The sequence below is a fragment of the Nomascus leucogenys genome, chromosome 19, assembly GCF_006542625.1.
Source record: "Nomascus leucogenys isolate Asia chromosome 19, Asia_NLE_v1, whole genome shotgun sequence".
Taxonomy (NCBI): Eukaryota; Metazoa; Chordata; class Mammalia; order Primates; family Hylobatidae; genus Nomascus; species Nomascus leucogenys.
The window spans coordinates 20,154,680-20,179,198 of record NC_044399.1 but is presented as its reverse complement, the minus strand read 5'-3'; the positions used below and the strand labels follow the sequence as shown (position 1 = coordinate 20,179,198).

Here is a 24,519-nt window from a genome sequence, read left to right as displayed (position 1 = left end):
CCCAGTCTATGGGGAAAGCATAGATGAGTGAGGAGTGAGGGTAGGTGCCAGGACGATGGTGTGTGCATACAGCGGGTGATAGAAGAGCTAGGCGTGAGGGTAGATGCCAGGCTGATGGTGTGTGTATACAGCAGGTGACTTCACTGAGCACCCACGTGGTTACAGACACAGTGATGGCACTGAAACCACTGTGAGACTGAGAGCCTGCTGGGGCGTCTCTGTACAGAGCGAACATGCAGCAAGAGCTCCGTGAGTGAAGGGGTGAAGGCTTAGCTGCCCAGGAGCTGTGGGGAGAGGCCAAGGAGGCGGCGGGAGTCAGCCGCTGGCCCCACGGGAAGCTGAGTGCTGCCCTCTCTGAGTCAGATGGTGCTCAAGGCTGCCTTCTGATGACAGCAGGAGTCCTGGCCTGCTTCACTTGGGTGCCTGTGTGCAGAGAGGTCCTGCCTGACGCAGGGCAGAGAACCAGCCTTGGAAATATCTGTCTCCACTGCTTGCATGGGCTGGCCCGCCAAAGGCCACACTGGTTCACGGGAGAATAAGGTTGGTGCTGAGAACAGGTGATTCACGGTGTTGCAGGAAGATGACCTGCCAGCCGGTGAGATCACCCTCCTGATATGCAGAAAGCTGGGAATGAATGCAGTGGCCGTGATCACCTGCAGGCTGGGCAGGGGTCCCTGTATCAAATCTTTTTACCTGGACCTGTGACAGCGCCCAGAATGGCACCGTTATTGCATGTTTCCTCTGGGCCACTAAGATGTTTTTATTGAATCCGCTATCGGCCAGGCGTGTTAAGGACTGGAACCTGAGGCTGGGAGACAGGCGGAGGGGCAGCAGACAGGCGTACCTGGCACATTTCCTTTGGCTGCTGGGCCTCGGGAACCCCTGGTTGGGGTGAGAAAGGAGCACTGCCTGCCACTCTTCACTCAGGAAACCACATGCCCCTCTCATTCCAGGTCTCCAAAAAGTACAGCGAGATTGAGGAGTTTTACCAGAAACTGAGCAGTCGTTATGCAGCAGCCAGCCTCCCCCCACTCCCCAGGAAGGTCCTGTTTGTTGGGGAGTCTGACATCTGGGAGAGGAGAGCCGTGTTCAATGAGATCCTGCGCTGTGTCTCCAAGGATGCCGAGTTGGCAGGCAGCCCAGAGCTGCTAGAGTTCTTAGGTACCCGAGGCTCTGCCCCATGTCCCTCAGGTCTCCCCGGCCCAGAACTAGGCCCCGCTGCCCTGCCCCGGTGGGAACATGTCCACAGCTGCCTCTGCAGCCTGGAGGCTTCAGCCAGGCTGGCGAGGCAGGTGGCCTCGCTGGCATCCTTGGCTGGATGGTGGGCAGAAGGAGGCCTACCCTTGAGGGACTGAACATCTGGGTGTCAGGTGGGGGCTCACACAGCAGGCATTCTCCATAGTGTGACCCCATCTGTGGCCTTCCTGGCCAGCCCCATTCTTAGAGCTTGCCCGACGCCCCCCGACCGACCATGCACCACATACAACCCCCTGACACACACCCCACACTCCCCTCTGCCTCCTCCAACCAGCCCTAGGGACCTGCAGTATCCCGGGAAAGCTGTGTTCTCACAGCCTGGCTGGTGACCTGCCCCTGGGAACATGTGCCTCTCACCTGTGCCCCCACAGAGAGGGTCGTGGAGACGGCTCCAGGCTGAGGAATTGATCCAGCACCCCTGCCCCCAGTGGTGGAGACGTCCAGCCCTTCCCATGGGTTTCCCGGCCCTCTCTTCTCTCCTCAGTTTTCTCATCTGTAAGGTGAGGGTAGCATGGCTGATAGGCCGTTAGGAGAATTTACAGAGCTAACACATGCAAAGTGCCTAGAACAGAAACAACCACACAGTAAATGGTGGCTACAGTTTTACCCCACTCCTCGGTTATGGTTAGTCCTGTCAACCCAGAACCCCCGTGGGGCAGGCCCTGGTCTCACAGATGCCCCCAGGGCAGGGCAGGTTCTCACCACTGCTGGTGCTGGACTCCCACCCCTTGACTGCTCCCCTCTTGACGTCCGTCTGCTTAACTCTTTCCCAGCTACCGTGGATCTCCTAGTTCCACAAGACAGAAGGGAAGTTTTCAAAAGAAAGTTGACCGTAAATAGAACAAATTTTTAAAAGTGAAAGGTGGGGAGGAGAAGCAAAACTGGTGAATGTGCAGGCCTAGGACTGGACAAGCTGCACGGCCCAGATGTCCTGTGGCCACGTCGGGGCCCCTCACATGGGTCTGGGTTCTCTTCTGCCCTTGTTTGTTCCAAGGTCACAACCCTTCCTTCCTTGCCTGTCCCTGGGGCTCAGTAGACTGTGCTAAGAGGTTCCAGCTCAGCCATCGCTGGAAGAGATGCTCAGGATGCCCCAGCCCCTCTCTGGTGGAGAGGCAGGATAGAAACACAGCTGCTCTATGCCTCACTTTGCTCATCTGCAAGATGGACGTACAGTAGGAATCTCTGTCACAGGGCTTTTGTGATGTTTAAATGTAAGATGCTTATGACATGAAATTGAAGGTTTAGAAGATTGAATGGCTTTTCACATTTGTCCAAGTAAAATAACAGAGCATCACATAATATAACATCGTCATTATCACTCAGTGCGTCCTGTATGCCCGACACTCTCTAAGTTCTTTACTTACAAGGTGATTTTATTAAAAGTCAGTTGTTTTAAAAATAAACTACCCAGTAAGCCCTTGGATAGAGATGAACAAATACTCTCAGCCCACGCTTCTCTAACTATCTGTGGCAAGGGCTAGCTCTTTTATTCCCAGCCTTTCACAGATGGATACTTTCACAAATACAAAAGCATGCTCGGGTATTGCGATGATGGCAGGATGCTATGGACGTTTCTGGATGCTTGCTCTCCCTTTCTCTACTTACCTCATTGTGGTCACACAAGGGGCATTCTCTGTCTGAAGACCACACTTTGAGAAGCGCTGATCTAAGCCAGTTTGTAATGGAGTGATCACCGTTTGTTCTAAAATCTTCCACATGCTTACCCTGGGCACCCATCCAGTCCACAGTCCAGGTGCCTGGACTCTCGGAGCAGGTCTCCGTCTGCAGAGCTCCTTGCCGTGCCTCCGACTGTAAACGGTTCTGGCTGCACTGGTTCCTTTTGAATCACCCTGTGCCCTGGCTGGTGTATCCCACCGCTCACCGGGAGAAGGGTGCAGCCATCCTTGTGGCGCACACAGGCTCTGGGCCCTGGGTTCAGGAACCGCTGCCCCTGTCTTGCTCTGAAGCTCCCACTTGTGACCACTCCCCTCCAGGCTTCCTTGGTGCCCATCAGCCCTTGGGGGGCTGCAGCAGGCACTTGGCTGTCCCCGAAACGGAGGTCAGCTTCCATCCACCCAGACTCGCCATCCTGCTCAGGTCCCAGGAGGCTGCAGGAAGCCCTTGGCCTCAGATCCTGGCATGGGAGGGTGCAGTGTGGCAAGATGCCTCCCCTGGCTCTGGGGTGGTTACCAAGTCCCTTCTTTTCTGTCTTCCTCCACAGGTACCAGATCCCCAGGGGCTGCAGGGCTCACCAGCAGAGATTCCTCTGTCCTGGATGGCACAGACAGTCAGACAGGGAATGATGAAGAGGCTTTCGACTTTTTTGAGCAGCAAGACCAAGTGGCGGAAGAGGGTCCACCCATCCAGAGCCTGAAGGGCGAGGATGCTGAGGAATCCTTGGAGGAGGAGGAGGCACTGGACCCTCTGGGCATTATGCGGTTGGTCTCCTGTTGTTGAGAGGGCCCCTTTGGTGTATTCCAGGCTTTCTGGAGATGACGTCCCCCTTCCCTGGAATCTGAGAAAAGCCCTGAGCATCCTAGGTCACCCCCTCCCAGGGATCTGGGCCACGAGGCCTTGGCCTGGTGTGCCTGGGGGAACTAGCTCTCTGCGTGCCCTTGGTGGTGTCCATGTCTCTGGGGCTGGGCTTAGGTATTGCCTCCCTTCCCGGGTCACAGGATATTCTCCACCTGTGGCTCTGCACTGAGGCTTGGCAGAGGCCCCCGTGACAGCTCGGTAGTGCAGGCTGCGGACCCGTCCGGCTAGTGTGGGAGGACTGGGTGCTCTTTCCAGCTGTGGGACTCGCAGAGGTGACCGCGGCTCTCTGGGCTGCATCATCTGCATAGCAGGAGCATTCACCTTGGCCCTGCCTCCACACAGGGCTGTTCATCAGCCATACATCTCTGGCCATTTACAATCTCTTTTCTTCGGTTTTCCTCAGTGAAAATGGGCTCATGGTCGTACTAACCTCTTAGGGCTCCTGTGAAGATGAACTGAGTTATGTAAATTTAGCAATCAGCTATCATCATGGCCCCATCTTTCAGTGGAATCAGACCAGGCCAGGGGTGCTGTTCTCCCAGCTCTCTACCACAACGAATGTCTCTCAGCTGTTTACCGAAGTCCTTGGGTGCCAGATGAGTGAGTCCTCTCTTGTAGGTCCTGCCCCAGAAAGGAATTAGAGCCCAGTAGAAATTAGGCAGAAGCACGTTCAACTTCATCAGCATGCAGAATTCTCTCCTAAAATCACAGCCCACTCTGAAAAGGCCTTCTTCGTGGGGAGGGTTATGGGAGGGTGGGCTGCAGGGTGGCCATGAGACCAGCGTCCAGGGGTGAGGAGTTGCACTGGGAAAGGGTATGTGGCACTCGGGGAGCTGCAGCAGAAACAGGCCTGAGATCTGGGGTCCTGCAGCACCTGGGCACAGCAGTCGCTCCTCCTGGCCCTCTGTGGCTGGCCTTGTCCTTGAGTGGGGTCAGCGGCCCTGAGGGAGAGGCAGCCAGAGTAGCAGGTGATGTGGGGACAAGCCTATAATAGTCACTCCTTATCAGCCTGGCCCAACCCTGCAGGCCTTTCTTGGGCTTTATTTTGGTAAGGGTGAGGCTTTGTTTGAACTCACATTCTCTGTTGTTCTGAGTAACCACACGTAGTGCCAAACCGAGATGGACTTTGGTGGTCTGTGCCAGCCTCTGGCTGAAGAACACACTTAGCACAGCGGCTCCTTTTTTGGGCAGGAAAATGTTCTTTGGGGCTGGCAAGTGCTGCCTTGAACTTCCTACTTACTTCATTAGCAGATTGTCAGGGGAGATGTGTCAGCTGTCCTGGGACCCCTTGGCGGGGGGGCGCCAGCCCCCTCCCCAGCTCTGTACTCCGGGGCCCTCGCCCCTGAATCCTGGGAAAGCTTAACACCTAAGAGTAATCCCGCTGGCTTAAGACCCTCTCCTGCTGGGCTTTCTTTTTAAGGACCCGTGTGACAAGATGCTGATGAATCAATGTTATCACCTCTGGCAGGAATAATAAGTAAATTTTTTGAGAGTTTATGAAATGCTGGGAACTAAGTTAGCATTTGCTTGCGTGATCTCATTATATCTGTAAGACAGCATTTCTGAAACTACTTGCTACAACCCATAGTAAAAACTATATGGTATGCCATGACCCAGGACACACATGTATAAACATCCCATAAAACTGAAGCAAAAGTTCCTAGAACTCATACAAAACCTTACTAAGTGTATTGTACTGGGATATTTTCTATTCTATTTCAACGTTTGGAAAGGTCATGACTCGCCAAACTGCTTTCAGGATCCACTGTGGGCACAGGTCAAGAAACGGAGCCCTGGAGGCCTGCATTGGCATCAGCCTCTTCTGTGCGGTGGGAAACTCAAGTTCAGGGTCAGGTGGTTCGTCCACGTTCCTGCAGCCTGCAGATGGCAGAGCCAGGACCCCACGCCATCTCCAGTCCAGTCTTTATCAGCCTGGGAGGCAGGCAGGGCCCCAGGATTATCCCCCTTTCACAGATGGTAAAATAGAGGAAAGAGTTGAGCAGGATCTTGGCCAGAGCCGTGTGTGTGGCAGAGCCGTGTGTGTGGCAGAGCCGTGTGTGTGGCAGAGCCGTGCCTTGAAGTTGGGTTTCCACCTTGGCCTTTCACAGACACCCAGGTGGGCTTGTTGATCTCTCTTGGTGCCACCCACCTGCCCTTTGGTGGGGGACTTTCTGTTCTTCTCAGGAGGCTGTTTGTGCACCCCTCTCCCTCCCATGCCCTTGGTTCCTGTGCAGATGCAGCAGCCCCCGTTTCCCAGCTTGCCCTGCCCTGTGTCTGGGCTTAGCTCTGGGCTCTCCTGGAGCAGCCGCCATTTCCATGCAACCAGCCTCGGTCCTTCCCCGCCATGGCCGCGGCGAGGCGCTGCTGCTCTGCTGAAGGGCTGCTCCACGGCAGGGCTGCTGGGAGGGTGGGAGTCGCCAGCACAAAGCCGGAGCCCAGGCCAGCCTGGCTTTTCTTTGTCTTTTAAACCTGGTTTTGATTAGGGGCAAGAGAGCGTTATCACACCATTAGAGAGCAATTAAAGATAGAAAAAGCCCTCACCTCGGCCCATCCCAACACCACCCCTCTGCCCATCTGCTGGGGCTCTCGTCTGACCCGGTCCCAGCGCCATCCATGCAACTGCAGGCACAGTGCACGTGCATTTTCGTACTCTGCGTTTTCACCCTGTGGTCTGTCCGGATGCTGCTCCATGTCGCCCCCGTTTTGTATTTAAGTTTCTATTTTAGAGATGTCATGGTGCTGAGAAAATTGACATTCTACCCTAATAGTTCTGCCTTATGCTGGAAATCCTCTGCGGGAAACCTTTTCCATTGTGACTCAAATAATACACAATTAGTATAGAAAAATTGCAAACACAGATAAAAGTCCTTTCCCTGTGAATTTTTGAATGCACCTTTGAATATTCACATCTTACTGCCAAAATGAGATCGTCTTGTGTGCCGTTCTGGAATTTGCTTTTTTCCAGTTTACATGTTCTAGGTCCTTCCAGATCAATAGCTGCACTCTCCCTCCTTCCTCTGCTGGTTTCTTAGGTCGATGGGCTGTAAGTGGCATTACCAGGCCCCTGCTTGTGGACGTGGTGGGGTTTTCTGTAGGTTTTTGCTATTACAGGCAATAACTTGAGGAACTTCTACATATACAAAGCTTTTATTCTATGGAGCCTTCCCCTCTATACGTGCCCCAGAGCGAGGTCCCTGAAGCTGCTTCTGGGGGCTTTGGGGTACCATTCCAGTAAAGGGTTCTCTAAGGGCTGAAGCCCCTCTGTTGGGAGGGCCCCTCTGCTTTTCTAAGCCCTGCCCACCCCCCACCCTCAGGGCCCACTCCTCCCACCTCTTCTTTTGCACACAGGGACCCCCTCCAGGCCCTGGGTCCCTGAGGACTCGCAGCATCCTGTGGGACAGGCTGGCTCCTGTATGAACAAATGCACCTACCTGCGAGGCTGGGCTTCCCAGACTCCCTGGAAGGGGGAGCCCACACCCGGGTCCCCGTGCTGTGGCCTCCGTGGTGAAGCTGGATGTTTCTCTGGAATGCCATGTTTTATGGTTATTTTTTAATATGGATTTTGCTTCATCTTTCATAAAACAACCACATGTATTTTAGTATAAAAATAATATCTTACTCTCTATATTTGGAAGAAATCAGTTCTCTGGAATGATTCTGTGGTTTTGAATGCTCCTGGCACATTGCCAGGTGCTCCCAGATTTGCTCAAGATTTAGCAGCAAGACAGTCCCCTAAGGTGAGCCATAGAGGGGAGCTCTGTGGGGACAGCAGGGCCTCAGCCCCACCTCCTGAGGTGCCCTGGAGCTGCTTCCCCAAGGGTGCCTCTTGCTAAATATCCTGACCACTGTGCATGGGCTTGGCACTGCTTTATTCATTCCAGCCTGAGCCTGGGCACCCAGGGCTCCCCTGATGCCACCAGTGCAGCAGAGACCACCTAGGGATTCTGGGCCACTGAAAGCTTGGCAGAGATAGAGATTCCAGGCCCCCCTCAGATCTGGGTAGGGCCCCAGAATCTGTATTTTAACAAGCTCTTGAGTTGGTTCTTCTACAGGCTTCTGTTTCAGAATTCCCAGAAACCAAACTCCATTAAAGTGTTGGAAATGCCAGAAAGGAAACAGGTGTGGAGAGTGGCAGGTCAGCCATCACCACAGTCTGCCGCCCGCAGGGGGCTGAGGACAGGGTGTGTCCGGAAGGCAGTTCCGGTACTGTCTGCTCCCCAGCTCCTCCTGCTCTGGCTGGGTTTTCCCTCGTCTGCTGGCCCACCTGCTGGAGTTCTCTGCTGTGCCATCCTGTGGTTCATGTGGGGGCCATGAGCCAGGATGGCTGGGCCCCACCTCACCCTGCACCTGTGCAGCACTTAGCCCTGGCCTGGCTGGGGACCCAAAGCCATAAGGAAAGGAGGAGGCAGGTGCCACAGCCGCCCTGCAGCATCACACAGGTGGCACTCCACCCAGGCTGTCACAGTGATCACAGCAGCACAGTGTGCATGCCAACTACATTTCCCCATCCAGATTACTGCCGTGGCTGGACACAGTGGCTCACGCCTGTAATCTCAGCTACTGGGGAGGCTGAGGCAGGAGAATCGCTTGAACCTGGGAGGCAGAGGTTGCAGTGAGCTGAGATTGTGCCACTGCACTCCAGCCTGGGTGACTGAGTGAGACTCTATCTCAAAACAAAACGAAACAAAAACCAAACAAACAAAAAAACAGATTACTGCACAAAGTCCTGCCTGAATGAATGGGCTGTTAGGAAGAACAGATGTACCAGTGGTTTCTGCTTTTTAAATTCAGTAGCAAAACCTTTGGCTCAAGAGAAATATCATCTAGAATCCCAGTACATAAAACAGGCTGAAGTAGGATTTCCCCTGGTTGGGACAAGTGGGGACTGGACCTTTGTCCCTCCAGCCTCAGCCCCACTTCCTGGGGTAGCCCTGGGCAGCTTTGCAGAAGGCGAGGGCCCCTTAGAGTATGGTTTGACAGTGAGTGGGGCAGCTAGAAACCCCCAGGATGTGTGGCTACCCCCAGAGCAGGGTTAAAGATGGGCAGTCCCAGGTTCAAATCCCCTTTCTGTCCCTTACTAGCTGGTGGACGCTGAGTGCATTGCTGTACTTCTCCAAGCCTGTTTCTTTCTTTGTAGAGTGGGGGTAAAGTAGAGGCCCAGTGGCTGAAAGGATAAAATGAGATGAAGCACTACAGGAAAGTTCCTTTGTAAAATGTTATCACTATTTCAGATTTACTTTGCTCTAAAGAGGTCTTTGTGTATTTAAACAACAGTTGAAATATGAATATAAAAGGCAGCTTTTCCACTTCCTGTAGTTGTTATGCAAATATCAGGACCCTGTGATATGCACACTATGACTTTACCTCCCTCCAGGAGCGCCAGTACACCTGTCACCCATTACAGCTTCCCAGAGCAGGCGATTCTGGAGGTGGGGCAGCCCCTGGCCCTGGAGGAAGGAGCCTGCTTATCTGAATCCTTAGTGGGATTCAGTGGTTGCTTGGTTCCTTGAGAGCTAGAAATCTGGGAGGTCATACTTGCCATTCTCCCGCCTCAGGCTCCCCCAGGACCCACTGTGGCAAGTTCTGCAAGAAGCAACACCCTTAGGATGACAGAGCCTTTACGCTCTGAGGACTGCAGATCAGATCCAGGCTCTGTTGTTATGACTGAGGAACCTTCCCAGGATCACACAGGAGGGCATGAGAGCAAGAGCTGGGGGTCTCCTGACTGCTGGCCCAGGACTTTTCCCTTTGTCCCCAGTCCGTGTCCAACACTTGTGCCAGGGGACTGACTTCTCAGCCCTCACCTGTTCACTCTCATTTTTTGCTGACATGGGTGATGGGCATTCCCCACTGCAAGGACAGCTAGCTGCCTGCTGGTCGTGTCACCATTTGGAGTGGATCAGGGGCATCGGGGCGCCCACGTGAGAACCAGCAGTGGTTGTTTATGGTTGTTTACTCAGAGCTTACTGCGACCAGGGAGGTATCAGCCACCATCACCTGCATTTGGCAAAGATGCAAAGCGAGGCAGGGGAGTGGGACACTTTGAAGCAGATGAAAGGGAAGGCTCAGATACGCGCTGATTGGAGGTTGTTGGCATGGGGAATCCAGAAGCAGCCAATGAGAAGTGGGGCATCCTTTGTCCTCTGTGAGCGGGAAGTGGGGCATGTTTGCCTTTCTCTGGATGGTCCTACTAAACTGGAAATGGGGAAAAATTTAGGAAAGCTGGCAGTTATTGATCAAATCTTGGCCATTTGGGGCTGATTGCTGCAGAAGCTGTGGTCTGCCTTCCTGGGCAGGTTCCTGCAGACTGTGGGTCAGAGTTCCACCTTTACATGTGGCCTGGCCGTTATCCCTTTGTGTATTCAGGCTCTTGCGGGGACTGGGCGCTTGCTGTAGAACGTGGGCTGCAGAGACCTGCAGCTGGGACCCATATGGTTCTCTGGTGTTGCTGGAGCCGGGATGGGTGAGGGGCAGTCTCTGGCCCCATTGTAGAGAAGGAGAAATGTCATCGACCACAGCTCAGGTAGGATTGTCACTGACTCCTGGTCCCTCAGGATAGGGCTCAGTGGCCTGGAGAGTGGGCTCTGGCTGTTGAGAAACCAATCCTTGGAATGTGACTCTGGGGACCATAGCAGATGATAAACGTTCATGGTGACCACCCAGGCTGGCCCCTTTTATTTATTTTTTTTTTTTTTTTTTTTTTTTTTTTTGAGACAGAGTCTTACTCTTTTACCTAGGCTGGAGTGTGGTGACATGTGATCTCAGCTAACTATAGCTTCAACCTCCCAGACTTAGCTGATCCTGCCACCTCAGCCTCTCAAATAGCTGGAACTACAGGCACGCACTACCATGCCTGGCTACTTTTGTCTACTTTTTGTAGAGATGGGGTTTCACTGTGTGCCCAGGGTGGTCATGAACTCCTGGACTCAAGTGATCCTCCTGCCTCGGCTTCCCAAAGTGCTGGGATTACAGGCATGAGCCACTGTGCCTGGCCTGGCCCCATTTGCTTTTTAAGGCCCAGAGTGAAGTCTGCTTAGAAAGCATAAGTGAGCCTAGACGTCACCAGGCAGCTCCCAGGACCCCAGGCCTCTGTCACGGACCTGCGCTGACTTGCATACGGGACCCACTTGGCAGCTTGCGAAGCATTTCTGTGTCAGTTGCCTCCTTCTTCCCTTTGACCTCCAGTAAGGAAACATGGTTGGGGAAGTCGAGTGACTGCTCCAGATCCTATACAAGTTCTCCTACATCCCCCTCTGCTGCTCCTCTCTCAGCAAAGGCCAGAATCTCCCCAGGCCCCACTGAAGGTGGCCAACATTCCCACAGACCCTCCCTCCATGCACCTGCTGCCCAGCTATTGGGCACTTTCACTATGCCAGGCTCTGCACACCTTGGCATTTTCACAGGGCTTTTCTCTCTGCCCAGAGCACAGCTTTTGTGACTCTGCTCGTTTTTCCGTCCTGGCCTTCTCTGAAGCCACTGTCCAATGAGGCTGGCTTGGACTCCCAGGGTTAGTGCCTGTCCTCAGGTGATTCTCACTCTTGTGATTGCTTCTCCAAGGAAGCCCATTACTGTTGCAAATAACATTGTCCTGGTGTGAATTTCAGAAGCCCATTTATTGGTACTCTGAGAATTTTCTCATTGAAAAAATAAAACCAGCCAGGCACAGTGGCTCATGCCTATAATCCCAGGACTTTGAGAGGCCAAGGCGGGAAGACCACTTGAGCCCAGGAGCTTGAGATCAGCCTGGGCAACATAGCCAGACTCCATCTTGACAAAAAAAAATTTTTTTTTAATTAGCCAGGTGTGATGATGTGTGCCTGTGTCCCAATTACTAGGGTGGCTGAGGTGAGAGGATCACTTGAGCCCAGGAGGTCGAGGCTGCAGTGAGCTGTGATCATGCCACTGCACCCCAGCCTAGGTGACAGAGACCCTGTCTCAAAAAAAAAACAAACAAAAACCCAAAAAGCAAAAAGACACCAAACAGCTGAATTTAAGAATAAACTATGAAAAATGCATTAGTTTAAAGCACGCAGTTTGTGTCATTGGAAAGGTGGATTTCCGTATTTGGTTAAGCTGCACCCTGGCTTTGAAGACTCATGCTGTCCATGTGTCTCAGTTGTGGAAGGATCAGCAGTCTTCTGTTCAGACCCAGTTAAGCTGGCTGTGTCTAGGAGATGCCTCTGCCATGCATGTACACCCGGTTCTGAGCAGTTGGTGCCCGTTGGTGGTCTGCCGTGTGGGTGGGCACATCTGGGAATGGTGCCACAGGCCCCCTGAGTGGCCACAGTGGTGGATGCTCTTATATGTCAATCACTGTCACCAGAACTGCCTGAGCCACAGGGAGCCAGGCTGCTGCTCAGCCTGTCTGAGCTGAGCGTTGGAGCTGTCAGCCGTGGCAGCTGCCGCCTCTCACCCTGTATGCTGCACGCCTGCCTGCAGAACATGGCCTGATCTGCGCGTCTGTCTGCCGTCAGGAACACACAGCAGGAAAGCGGGTGTCTGTCCATGCACACATGTGCATGCAACAAGAACATGCCAGCACATGCCTGCAATCCATCCAGGAGCACCCCACCTACCTCATGCAACCTCTGTGGGCCCAACTCATGTTTTGGTGGCCCTCATGGCCTGCACTAGTTCCAGTGACCCCCGTGCTCACTGGAAAGCCAGGAGCTGCAGTTCCAGTCCTATTCCCTGCAGACCTCTCTTTGAAGCCCCTGTTGCCCCATCCCTGGTGACAAGATTCTAATCCTGACCAGCTGTCCTTCCAATGAAGGGAGAAGAGGGCACCCTTCCTCCACGTCAGTGCAGAGGGCAGGCTGGAGGGCAGGCACTGCAGAGCCAGGCCCTGTGCCTGCAGACAGCTGGGTGGATGCTGATATAGGAATGGAGGAGGAGGAGGACCAGGGAGGAGAGGATTGAGGGGGCCCCCAAGTGATAGCCCATGTGTGCGACCCGACCCGACCCGACTCCGTGCTCATGACAACCCTGAGGTGTTTGTGCTAGGAGAAGGGTGAAGAAATGGCTCAGAGGCTGAGTGATAGACCTCTCATATGGAATTACTGACCCCCTCACTGAGATCAGAAACCTGTCATCACCTTAGACAATTCCCTTCTGCCAGCTGATCAACTTAACTGTCCAGATTTATAAGCACGTTTGCCTTCTGAAGTTCCCCCTAGCCTGTCTTCCCCTCGCACCACCGCTGCTCCCCTAGTCCAGGCTCTGGTCGTTTCTTCTATGGACCATGCGCAAAGCTTCCCTGGAGAGACCTGACTCTCAGCCTGTTCCCTCATGGCACTATGTCTGCTGCAAACCTAAGGGGTCCCCTTTTACCAAGAGGAATCTGGGTTCCTAGTTATGTCCTAGTCACGCCCCCTGCAGACCCTCACAGTGTGACTCTCAGGTCCTGTACCTGAGAGGCTATTTAGCCCTCATTCCACCAAGTTCACTTCCTGTCTCCACATCACCTCCTCCAAGAAGTCCTCCCTGAGCCCTCAGGCTTGGTTGGCTCTGTCCTTTGTGCTCTGCCGTGACAGAGCGGAACACCCTGTGTGCTAATGAACAGTTTCCTTTTTTTTTTTTTTTTTTTTCTGAGACAAAGTCTTGCTTTGTCACCCAGGCTGGAGTGCAGTGGTGTGATCTGAGCTCACTGCAACCTATGTCCCTGGGGTTCAAGTGATTCTTGTGCCTCAGCCTCCCGAGTAGCTGGGATTACAGGCATGCACCACCATGCTGCGCTAATTTTTGTATTTTTAGTAGAGATGGGATTTCATCATCTTTGCCAGGCTGGTCTCAAACTCCTGGCCTCCCGCAAACTTTTTGCTTTAAACTAAAGCACTTTTCATATTTTATTCTTAAATTCACCCGCCTCAGCCTCCGAAAGTGCTGGGATTACAGGCATGAGCCACCTCGCTCGGCCATAATGATCAGTTTCTATGTGACCCTGCTCTGCCATGAGTTTCTGGGGACAGCGGCAGCTCGTTCTCATCTTCGTTCCGTCGTCCCCAGCACAGGTTCTTGCAGGTGGGAGGTTCTCAGTGAGTACTCGCCATCAAAGGTGCTCACGAGGGAAGGAATGAGTTGCTCATAGAGTGGCTGAGGGCCTGGCAGCAAGGCCAGTGGAGTCGGCCAGGAGATCTTTGGAGGAGGGGCTTTTGCACATAGGGTGCTGTCCGAGACGGGTTGGGGGCCTATCCCCCTTCCCTCCCTGCCCCTCCCACCTTGGGGAACAGGTTAACAGAATCCTAAGATGGAGATGTGCTGGCACCCTGCTCCCTGCCTACCTGTCCTCCACCTGTCCATCCCTCCTCCCCTCCATCCATCACCCATCCTCTCATCCAGAGTTTATCAAGGTATCTGTTCCGGACCAGGCACTTTACTAAGTCCCCAGAGCCTGACAGTTTTGGGCCGCTCAGGACAGGACCCTGGGGCTTTTAGGCACCAAAACTCCATATTTCCTGCTTCTTCCTTGATTCCCCTGGAGATGGGTCTGGAGAGTTGGGGAGGTAGAGAAGGCAGCCCACGCGGCATGGGTGAGTGGGGGTAGGGTACAGACCATGCCTGCCAGAGCCGCCCGCGTGTGCTGTAGATCCACTTTATTTCAGTTCAAGACAACAAAAGGGCAAGCATGTCTCTAGGGAGAAAAACAAGGACATGATCCAGCTGGAGGAGAAAACTCACATGGCAGGAAAGTTAGGCCTCCTGTGTGCTGTCAAGACCAGGTGCAGGCATAGGAAGGGGCACCACGGCTTCTCCAGAGAGACCTCTTCGCGCCTGTTCTCTCTCGCTTCCTCTGTTCCTCAGATGGCTCGCTTCCCTCTGTGCGCCCTCTGATTTCTGGTCAATGCAAAGCCTCTTGCTCCCCCTGCCCCGAGGGGCCTGTGGCTGGGTACGATGCAAGTTTGTTCCCCAGGAGCCAGGGAGGGCCTGCTTGTTTCTGAGGGGACAGTGGGGGGTGTGGCGTGGAGCTGCTGCTGGGGGAGGCTGCAGAGCAGCCTCAGACCTGCCCTCCTTGAGAGCTGCCACCTGGGTAGGGGCTGGGGCGGCTCTCCACCCTTCCCCACCGCAGTGCCTGCTGGGTCCAGGAGCAAGGGCCACACAGTGGGCAGTAGAGATGGGGAACAAAGTGGAGAGAAGCATCGGGCAGAACCGTGGCTGCAAGCCTGGCTGACTGTGGAATTCCACAGTAGACTGAACACAGCCTCCAGGGCCTGCTTGGGGTTTCCAACTCAGTGGGTCTTGGCTGGGGTCAGCTTTGCTGTCTGCCCCAGGAGGCCATGGCCCTTGTTTGGTACCTACTTCCTAGGAGTCGAGAGCTGAGCTGGCTCTGCCTGATTGCTGAGAATAAAGGGGAGAATATCTGAGTAAGAGCAGGCAAGCCCTGGCTCCTCCAGATCTCAGAGGAGCAGAAGCTGAAGATTTCTGGAAAGCACTTGCCCTTAGGGTGGAGAATCCAGGCTCCCTCCACCTCACCTCCAGCACCACAAGCAGGGCCTGAGGGTGGTGCACAGCAGAGGAGGTCCCTCATGGCCTGAGCTGGATGGAGAAAGCACAGGACCAGGCAGATGGGCCTTCTTGAAGCAGTCCCTGTCACTGCGTCTCTGCTCCCCCTCACTACCCTTGAAACATGTCACTTTCTCCCCAGAGAACAGCAGTTATCCCTGCCCCATCCTATATCACCTTCCTCATGGGACATTTGGAGGGGACAAGAGGATAGGACCACGAGTATGACCATCCTCAATCTAGACCCAGCCTGCCTGTCCCTTCCCTGCTGTGTGGCCTTCGGCAGACACTCAGCTTCTCTGGACCACTGTTTCCTCATCCAACAAACGCGCCCTGCAGAGATCCTTCACCTGGGACTGGGCTCTGAGCTCAGAGGGTGCTCCGTCCTACAGCCTTCCAGCAGGGAGCCTTCCAGCAGGGAGTCTTCTTGGCCTTCATAGTTTCTCCTCGCCTCGGCTGGGTGCCTGGAATTCTGCCAGACCTCAGACTCCAGACTGTGGGAATGGTCACCTTGCGGGGACCTGCCCCTCCAGCACCCAGGGCCATTCTGCTATATTTATCTGCCATTGGTTAATCTGTATCATTGTGTAGGCCAGCCTCTCGGTGCAGTTTTGCCCCAGTGTTACCGACATGAGCTCAAATGGTGACGTTACATAGTGACCTCAGTCCAGTGGAACTGCCCGCCAGGCAGACAGGCACATGGAATTTCAGTTTCCAGTAAAGAGCATATTCTCATTATTTTCAGGAACCTTAAAATGGCTAACAGGCATTATCAGCAGCGATTGAATGCCTGTTAAAGTAATTGTTAAAGTAAAATCAAGTGTGTTTACTTACGGGCAGTATCACTTACAGTGATGTACACAGATCCTGAGCATTCAGCTCCATGCGTGTTTACTTATCCAGCCCGTAACCACCGCCTGGATCAAAACTAAAGTACTCCCACAACCCAGAAGCTTCCATCCTGCCCCGTCCTAGTTTCTCACAGCAGGGTCTGGCCCAGAGCAGGACCTCCTCAACCAGTCTGCAAGTGCACTGTAATGGGACCTGGGGTGGCAGAGCCGGAGCAGGGGAGGTGGACAAGTCCCAGAGAGGCTTCCTGAAAGAGGGGGGCTGCTCCACAGAACCCAAGTGCTAACTAGAACAATGGTGGTTTTACCATGCAAAGGAAACAATAAGGCACTTACCAAGGCTGCCTTTCTGCTCTCCTGAGTCCTAGCCCTGAGGTTTGTGGCTCAAGACCAGGTCCATCCCCATTTCCGAGGGGCTGTGGAGTGTGGTTCTCTGAGCCTGGCCCCCAAGTGCTGAGACCCTGAGACCAGGTAGCTGTCTCCACCTTCCAAATGGGAGCGTGATCTCTGGCCTGTGACCACATGGCAGACTCAAGGCCTGAAGGCGTCTAAGAGCTGGGGTTGTCTGGCAGCCGGTGTCCAGTCCTGGCAGCCGCCTGCTCCTCCTAACAGTGGTCATTTCTTGAACACAGGGCACAGCTGCCCACAGTAGCAGGGGCGTTACCACTCTGTCATTGGGGAAACTTGCTCCTCAACCACCTTCGCTGGCCTGCTTTTCTCCCCTGGGATGGAGGACCTGTCCTTCCCTTGGCCGTGTGACCATCTGTTAGGGATTTCAGAAAGACTTCAGCTCCACCTGCCTGGATTGCTCTGGGTGGCCCTCCCCAGGCCTTCCCTGGTCCCTCTGGCCTGGTCTTTTCTGGCTCATGGCATCCAGCCACCCCCACTGCAGGGCCCAGCGCCTGTGTGGGTCTGACCAGGACACCTGGACAATTGTGGGAAATCTTCACCTTGTGCTTTTTCTGTGATTCTCCAGCTCCAGGAAGCCCAAGAAACATCCCAAAGTGGCCGTGAAAGCCAAGCCCTCGCCCCGGCTCACCATCTTTGATGAGGAGGTGGACCCTGATGAGGGGCTCTTTGGCCTGGGCAGGAAGCTGTCTCCGCAGGGCCCCTCGGAGGACGTGTCATCCATGGACTGTAAGTAGAGCCCCGGGGTCTGCTCCTGGTGTCCTCTCAGTGCCCAGCCCGGTCACCAGGCAGGGTCTGGACTCACCTGGCGTGAATAGGAGCCATTTCTCCCCTGTCCTGTTTAGATGTGATATAGACTCAGCTTTGTGCTTCCATGACATCTGTGGGCAGATATGGGCCCTGGGCTTCCAGGCACCTTTGTGTGGAAAGTGATAGGGCCTGCCTTGGGCATGTGTGTGACTGTAGGTTTGGATTTAATGGGACTCTGTGTCACCTGCATGGACTACCCTGGAGGGCTCTGTGCAGAATTGGCAGAGGGAAAACAGAGCAGCCTTGGGACATCTCCACTCGTCCCTGGGGCATCTCCACTCATCCCTGGGTCCCTTTCCTCACATGCCCAGGTCATCCTCCAGTGAGGGGAGTTGATGCCACCCGCTAATTCAGCCCATACTTGGTGAGCCCTCACTGAGGGCCAGGCCCAAGAACATGCTGAGGAGTGAGACCTAGTCCCTGTCCCTAGTCCCTATCCCGAGGGCCTCGGGGGCCCCTGGGGAAACAGGTCATCGCCTGACAGTTGCAAAGCAGCACCAGTTATGACAGGTTGAACAGAGGCATCAATTCCTGTAGGACTCCCCGGAAGACTTCCTAGGATGGGGTAGAGAGAGAGTGGCCATGGCATCCCAGCCGAGAGGCTTCCTCTGACCCCCCTGCTGCTGCCTTCCCACAGCCCTGAAGCTGTTTGATGATCCTGACCTCGGCGGGGCCGTCCACCTGGGTGACTCCCTCCTGCTGCCGGCCGCCTGTGAGAGTGGAGGGCCCACGCCCAGCCTCGGCCACAGGGATGCCTCCAAGGAACTGTTCAGGTACCACTTGTCCCCAGTGGCGCTTGGCCAGCTCTGAGAGTGTCCTGGACAGAGCCAAGGGCCTGGCTCATTTGGGGGCATTGCCCAGTCTCAGCCCCAGCCTCCTCTGAGGGGAGGACCCCAGGCCTGTGAAAAGTAGAAACCTGTGGGTGCACATTGGGTGAGAGGCGGTGAAGGGGGCTGAGGGGGAGGATCCGCAGCCCAGGGCTGCTCAGCTAGTTCCAGAAAGAGAGAACTTTGTGTGCACAACCAGTCTTTCTTTTCACAATGATATTTTAGCAGTTTATGTAAAGAATAATTAAATTATATAATTGCAAGAGCAAGTGTAACTGGCATAAGCAAGTTTAGGAACAAATTAAATTGACTCATGGCAGCATGCAGCCCACCCAGCGAGGGGACAAAGTGCAGGTGTCCTGCTGATGGCCTCTCTGTTGGAGGGCCCGGTCAGCAGCTTTCACAGAAGGTAGGGAGAATGAGGCCTCATCTGTCACGTGGAGGTCAATTGGCAGAACCTGTGCCAGTGATGGCTCCTATTTCCTGAGTCCTTGCTGTGTATGCAGTAAGCCAGACTCCTTACACGCTGTCTTATGTAATCTTCACGACGGCCCCCTAAGGTAGATGCTATTTTCTCCATATTATAAGAAATCAAGTGTGGGAGGCCACCTGGCTAAGGCCCCACTCTGCCCCTGGCCTGGCCCCTCCACTTCATCAGGGACTGTCTGAGCACTTGGCTGGGTGATCTGCCTCCCCACCCAGCCCCCCAGTTCTCCCCAGGCCTTTACCTCCTGGCCAGATTCTCAGCAGGCTCAGTGCTGTGCGTGTCTCCAGCTCCTCCTCCATGCTCCAGGACACAAGACTGTGCCTGGGATTCACAGGAAGCCAGGCCGCCTCTTTCCAGGAACGGCTTATGTGACACCAAGGCATGCAGGGCCTGGAGGCTGTCATCTGTACCCCTCATTAGCAGCCTCGGGCTATTAGACAGCCCTCCAAGTGCCCGCCAAGCCTGAGTCACCATGACGGCTTCTGGTATTTACATGTCCCCAAGGCCCCTGGCATCTGTTCACTCTCATCCTGTGTCCTCGCTCCTGACATCCCAGCGGGCTGGAAGAAACCAGGATTGTTATTTTATTAGAGGGAAACCGAGGCACAGGGAAATGAAATACTAGAGTCTGCCTGGGGAGCAGCAGGGCCAGGCCGAGCATGTCTAGGAGTCCATGTGTCCCTGTGGGGTCCCTCTCGTGGGACCTTTCTGGCCTAGTTTATTCTAAATCCCTTACTTCCCAACCTGTGTTCTATGGAACATGGTACAGTGGGGGGGTCAAAGGCTACCTTCAAAGGGGCTCTGTGGCTGATGAATTGGGGAAATGCCACAAAAAGCAGGGCTCGCAGTGCGCGGGCCAGCACCACACGGCACTTTACGTTCTCATTCGTCCCTGGGCCCTCCCTCTGTGGTGCCCCTTAGCATCCCCCAGAGCGCTTGGGGAATCCCTGCTCAAAAAGCGTGGGTCCCGCACCCCCACCTTCACTTTAGCAGACATCTGCTAATGAAAGGATTAGCTGCTTTTCTTTTTTTTAAATTCAGAAAAATTCAAAAAGAGCCGTAGCACTAGGATTAGCTTCTTGAGAGCAGGAACCACATTCATTCTTTGTGGTTGGCCTCTCACACTCCCTGTGACTATCCAGGGAGTAGTTGGGCTTCCTCATAATAAAGAATGTTCTGATAGTCATTCATTCATTCATGCTTTCACCCCTTCGTTCATTCTGTCACTAGCCTCAGCCGCCCTGAGGCAGCGTGGGGTGTACACTGAGCGGGTCGAGGCTGAGAAGCCTTTGTTCCTTCTGGCTGTGCAGCCACACCAGGGCAGGGCCTCTAGTCTAGACATTTAGGTGAGTCTTGTCTTCCACAGGGACCCAGGGAGAAGGAATGGGGCCAGGGTCTTAGAGCTCCCTTACCCCTCACTGGTTGAGCTCACACCAGCTGGGCCTGGAGGAGAAAAGAGCTGGACCTTGCGCTAGTGCGAGCTAGTCCTAGTCATGACTCCGAAATAGGGTGCTTGGAAAAGCGGTGCCTTGCAGCCTTCTGTGTCCCAAGAGCAGCTATGCTGCCTCCCACCGTGGCTGACCACCCATGTTCACCTCCCACCTGGGAGCAAATCCAGCTGCTGATGAGTTCCAAAGAGTCACTGCCTTGCCAAGCAGGATAATCCTGAAATCTGACGTAAGCCTCTAGCGGCTGCGTTATTTTCCAAAGGGCCCCTATTTGAGGATAATTCAGTCCCTTTGAGCTTTTCCCAGGTACCCTCAGCCTTCAATGGAGGCCGCATCATGCCAGTGGAGCTGGCACCTGCCCTGGGGGAGTCAAGGAAGGGCTGCCACTTGGAGGGAGCTCCGGAACATCTGACCTGAGGTGGCCAGGAGCAGACTGGCCATGAGTGACACCTCCTGAAATCGCCTCTACCCCAAGACAGCTGATCTCTCTGTGAAGGCCTGGCTTGGGCCAGTCCCTCTGGGTTTATTCAAGAAGGACACCTTTTATTCATTTCTCTGCCATCCAAACAGACTCTGAATTCTCTCTCCGGGGTTTGTGCCCCATCACAGGAGGTTGAGCCAGGAAGCAGGCAGGGTGTCCGGAGCTCCTTCCACAGCTGGCTGCAGGCAGGCATCCACCCCTGGGGGTGCTGTGCTGGGCACCTCCATACTCACACAGGCTCTCTGGTAGTGCCAGGAGTTGTCCTGATCAGAGGTATCGCCTCTCTATCCCCACCCCTGCCCGGCCCTGCCCCAGGGCAAGAAGCCGCTGCTCATGAGCCTGCCTGGTTCTTCCTGTTGATTCTCATTCCCACCTCCAGATCTCTGCTGTCTGCTCCCTTCTCCAGAATTCTCTCCCCTATTCATGCCAGGCTCACCCTTCTGAAAAGGCCCACCTTCCCAGGAGGCCTTCCCAGCCTGCTCTGGCCCAAGGGCTCACTCCCTTCTCTGGACTTCAACACCTTCTTTCCAGGCCTTTGCAATTGTGTGGCCCCTGTCTGACTGGGCTGGGGGTGTCCCACATTGTAGATGGAGGCACTGCTTTTCTGTATCTTATGCCCACTTGCTCAGCCCCTGTGGCTGTCAGTAGACATCAGTACATACAGCCTTCCTGTACATTTGGAAATGACTTTCCTTGTGTTGTCTTATTTGATCCTTGTAAGAATCCCTGTGAGGGTGGTAGAGCAAGTACAATCCCACTTTATAGAAGAGACTGAGGACCAGGGAGGAGGAGTGGCCTGAGGCCGCCTGATGGAGGAGTTGCAGGGTGAGGAACAGAAGCCAGTTCTCCTCCCGCAGTGCTGTGCTTCTGTGCACAGTTCCATGCAGCAGTGCCAGTGACACTGTTACTCCTGCTTGTAGATGAGGAAGCCGAAGCTTGTAGGGACCAAGTGGGTGCTCCAGGTCTTCTGCTTTCAATACTTGTGCCTTCCTTCACCTGACTCCAGCATGGCTGAGCGATAGACATAGAGATGCCCGTTAGCACAAGGGGAAACCTCACCCTGACACTGGAGTCCGAGTGCCCCAGCCAGGGGAACACCCCAGAGAACCAGCCACATGCAGGCCAAGTCCTGTTCATCCTCACACTAGCTGTGGGTCTCAGGGCAAGGCCCTTTCCCTCTCTGCACCTCAGTTTTCTCATCTGTAAAACAGGGCTAATCTCTGCGACCACACAGTGTTTGGAGATTATTGAATGGGTTAACGAACGTGGAAATGTCTGGCCATCACAGGTGTTCAGCACAGAGCTGAGTGGGTGGAATGGATTGAATGAGTCTTCCACTGTGCATCTGGTCTCCAGAAATCAAATTCTGGAGAATCAGTGGCCTGGCCTATTTCTTGCCCTCAGTACCCAGGGGTGGTCCTAAGTGACCGTAACACTGCCGGGACGTTTTGCCCACCCACCAGTGGGAGATCAGAGTTCTGGGGTCATGACAGAGTCTTGGTGGGCCCTGGCCGAGGCCATCCTCAGCTCTCGCTGGACTCTGTCTAGCACCCGTGTGGCCCACAGAGGGGCACTGTGGGCGGGCCGACCCTGCACCACCACGGCTCAGTGGCCCTGGTTACTTTCTCTGGCTGAACTTGCTTTGGATGAGGGCTCAGCTTCTGAGGTCCGATGTCCTGTTCCTTCCAACAAAGGCACTGTCACGTACCATCCCTTTGAGGTCACTCAGCCTCCTGGGACTCCAGTGTCCTCATCTGCATGATGGAAGCACAGTCGTGCCTCCCCAGAGTGGTGTTTTGAGGATAAAATATGATAATGTGTCTGAAGTGCTCAACACAGAGCGGGAACTCTGTACATAATAGCTGGTGGTTATTTCTGAAGGGATTGGAGGGAAAGCCCCCTACAGAAGGCAGCATGTGTCAAGTGGGGTCACCTGAAGAGCAACTCTCAGGAGGCTGTGTGGGACCTGCCCTGTGCCTGCTTTGCTGTGGGTGGGAGGGAAGGAGAGCCCTGGCCTTCGTGTCTCCTCTGAGCAGGATGGGTGCAGGAGCTGGAGTGGAATGGGGCGGGGCAGGGTGGGTCAGGGCAGAGCCTTGACCTGGCCCAGGCTGGGCTCCCTTCAGCTGCCCAGCCCCGTGTGGGCAGTGGCATTGCCTGGGGTCTTGTTCCTGTCGCGGGGTGGCCGTGTTATGCTCAGGGTTCCTCCCTGTGGTTCCCTAGAGTTGAAGAGGACTTGGACCAGATTCTGAACCTGGGGGCTGAGCCCAAACCCAAGCCCCAGACTAAGCCCAAGCCACCAGTGGCAACTAAGCCGGCAGTACCCAGAAAACCAGCTGTTCCCCCCAAAGCAGGCCCGGCTGAAGCTGTGGCTGGGCGGCAGAAGCCGCAGGAGCAGATCCAAGCCATGGACGAGATGGACATCTTGCAGTACATCTGAGACCACGATACACCGGCCCAGGCCACCCCCAGCCTCTTCTGAGCCTTCCATGCTCTGTGGGAACATCTGGGTGAAGGGAAGGGACTGGGCCCTGCAGGGTCAGAACCTCCCCACCCCCAGGGGAGGCCAGGCGGAAGCCTGGGTCATAGCACCCAGAACTGCATGGTTCCATTTTCTCCTGGGCTGTGGGGCCAAAGTAGAACCCTGCAGGCTGCGGGAGTGGCTCTCGCCCTAGGAGCCGGAGCCCAGCGTGTCTTATTCCCCGTGGACATGAAGGGGAGGAAGTGTGTGGGGATGCCTTGCCAACCAGAAGCGCAGCCCCAAGAATGAAGCAAGACATGTGGGGCCCTAGCGAGCTGTCACATGGGGCAGGGAAGCTTCATGCCCGTGGGTTCTGCCAGCCCCAGCACAGACCCAAACTGGAGCTGGGCCTCTAGCCCTCCTCTGCCTCTGTTCGCATAGTAAGAAGGAGGGACCAGATTCCTCCCCTTCCCCTAGCCTAAGCTGCAGCCTGGGTGACTGACTGGCCTGGGCCTGGGGTGGGGGTGGGGGGGGCGGTCCCCAAGCCAAATTACTCCAGGGTCTCTGCTCCTCATGGCTGCCAGGGGCCTGCAGGGTCTGGGTGGGTCTCCCAGGAGAGGAATACTGAGCGGGAGATCGGCTGTCTGGAGTGTTCTCATGCAAGTCCCTCCTGAGCCTCCTCTTGATGCGAGCTCTAAAGGGAGAAGTCAGGCCCTGCCCCTCCAGGGTACAGACGGCCCTGCTAGGCCCCAGTTCCTCCCTCCTCCTTTCCCAGGAAAGGCCAGCCCAGTCCATGGCCTTCTTGGGCCTCTGGGCACAGAGCCAACATTGGTCATTGCAGCTCTCAGCAAACTGGGTCATAGCATTCCCCACAGCTCAGCCTGGGGCCTGGGCAGAGCTCCCAGCCTGCACCGCCTCCCACTGCCAGTGGGGTATGATTCTCTCAGGCTTCTGCCCCGAGGCCTTCACCGTCCTCAGGGTCTGGACTTGGTCAGTGGCCTTTCACCAGTGGAGCTGCCTTCCCAGGGAGAAGGAGCCGTGCGCCAGGGCAGGGCCCGTGCCTTAGACTTCTCCCGACCCCCAGAGCCCTGGCACACAGGTCTGGGCACCACACAGTGCTTTGGAAATTCTCAGTGAATGATGTTTAATAAAGCAAAAAATGTTAAGATGTCTTTCTTGGGTATAATTCTTCATGTTCAGAGCTAGTTTTTTGTTTTGTTTTGTTTTTTAATGAAACAGTTTTAAATGAAATGCAACCACTATTGTTCCTTGGCCCTGTCCTGCCTGGCAGAAGCATTGAGCGGGTGGGACTAGGACCCCAGACCCTTTTCTGACAGACACCACAGCCAGCCCTGAGGGAACCCCCAGCTGATGGTGCAGGTGGTTTGCAGCCATCAGTGTTGAGTGTCTCCAGCTCCTGGCCCGTGCCAGGACCTGTCTGCTCTGTCCTGCATCTGATCA

At 54.8% G+C, this 24,519-nt stretch overlaps 1 protein-coding gene across 1 annotated transcript in view; it reads left to right on the top strand.

The window, feature by feature from the left end:
• HS1BP3 (HCLS1 binding protein 3) overlaps positions 1-24,238 on the top strand; it is a 33,301-nt gene extending 9,063 nt beyond the window's left edge. The window contains exons 3-7 of the mRNA XM_003275983.4: positions 954-1,161; positions 3,479-3,695; positions 17,116-17,276; positions 17,995-18,130; positions 22,821-24,238. Of these exons, the coding sequence (XP_003276031.2) occupies positions 954-1,161; positions 3,479-3,695; positions 17,116-17,276; positions 17,995-18,130; positions 22,821-23,037 (939 nt within the window). The 3' untranslated portion in view covers positions 23,038-24,238. The remainder of the gene's footprint in view (positions 1-953; positions 1,162-3,478; positions 3,696-17,115; positions 17,277-17,994; positions 18,131-22,820) is intronic.
• Positions 24,239-24,519: the final 281 nt, after the last annotated feature.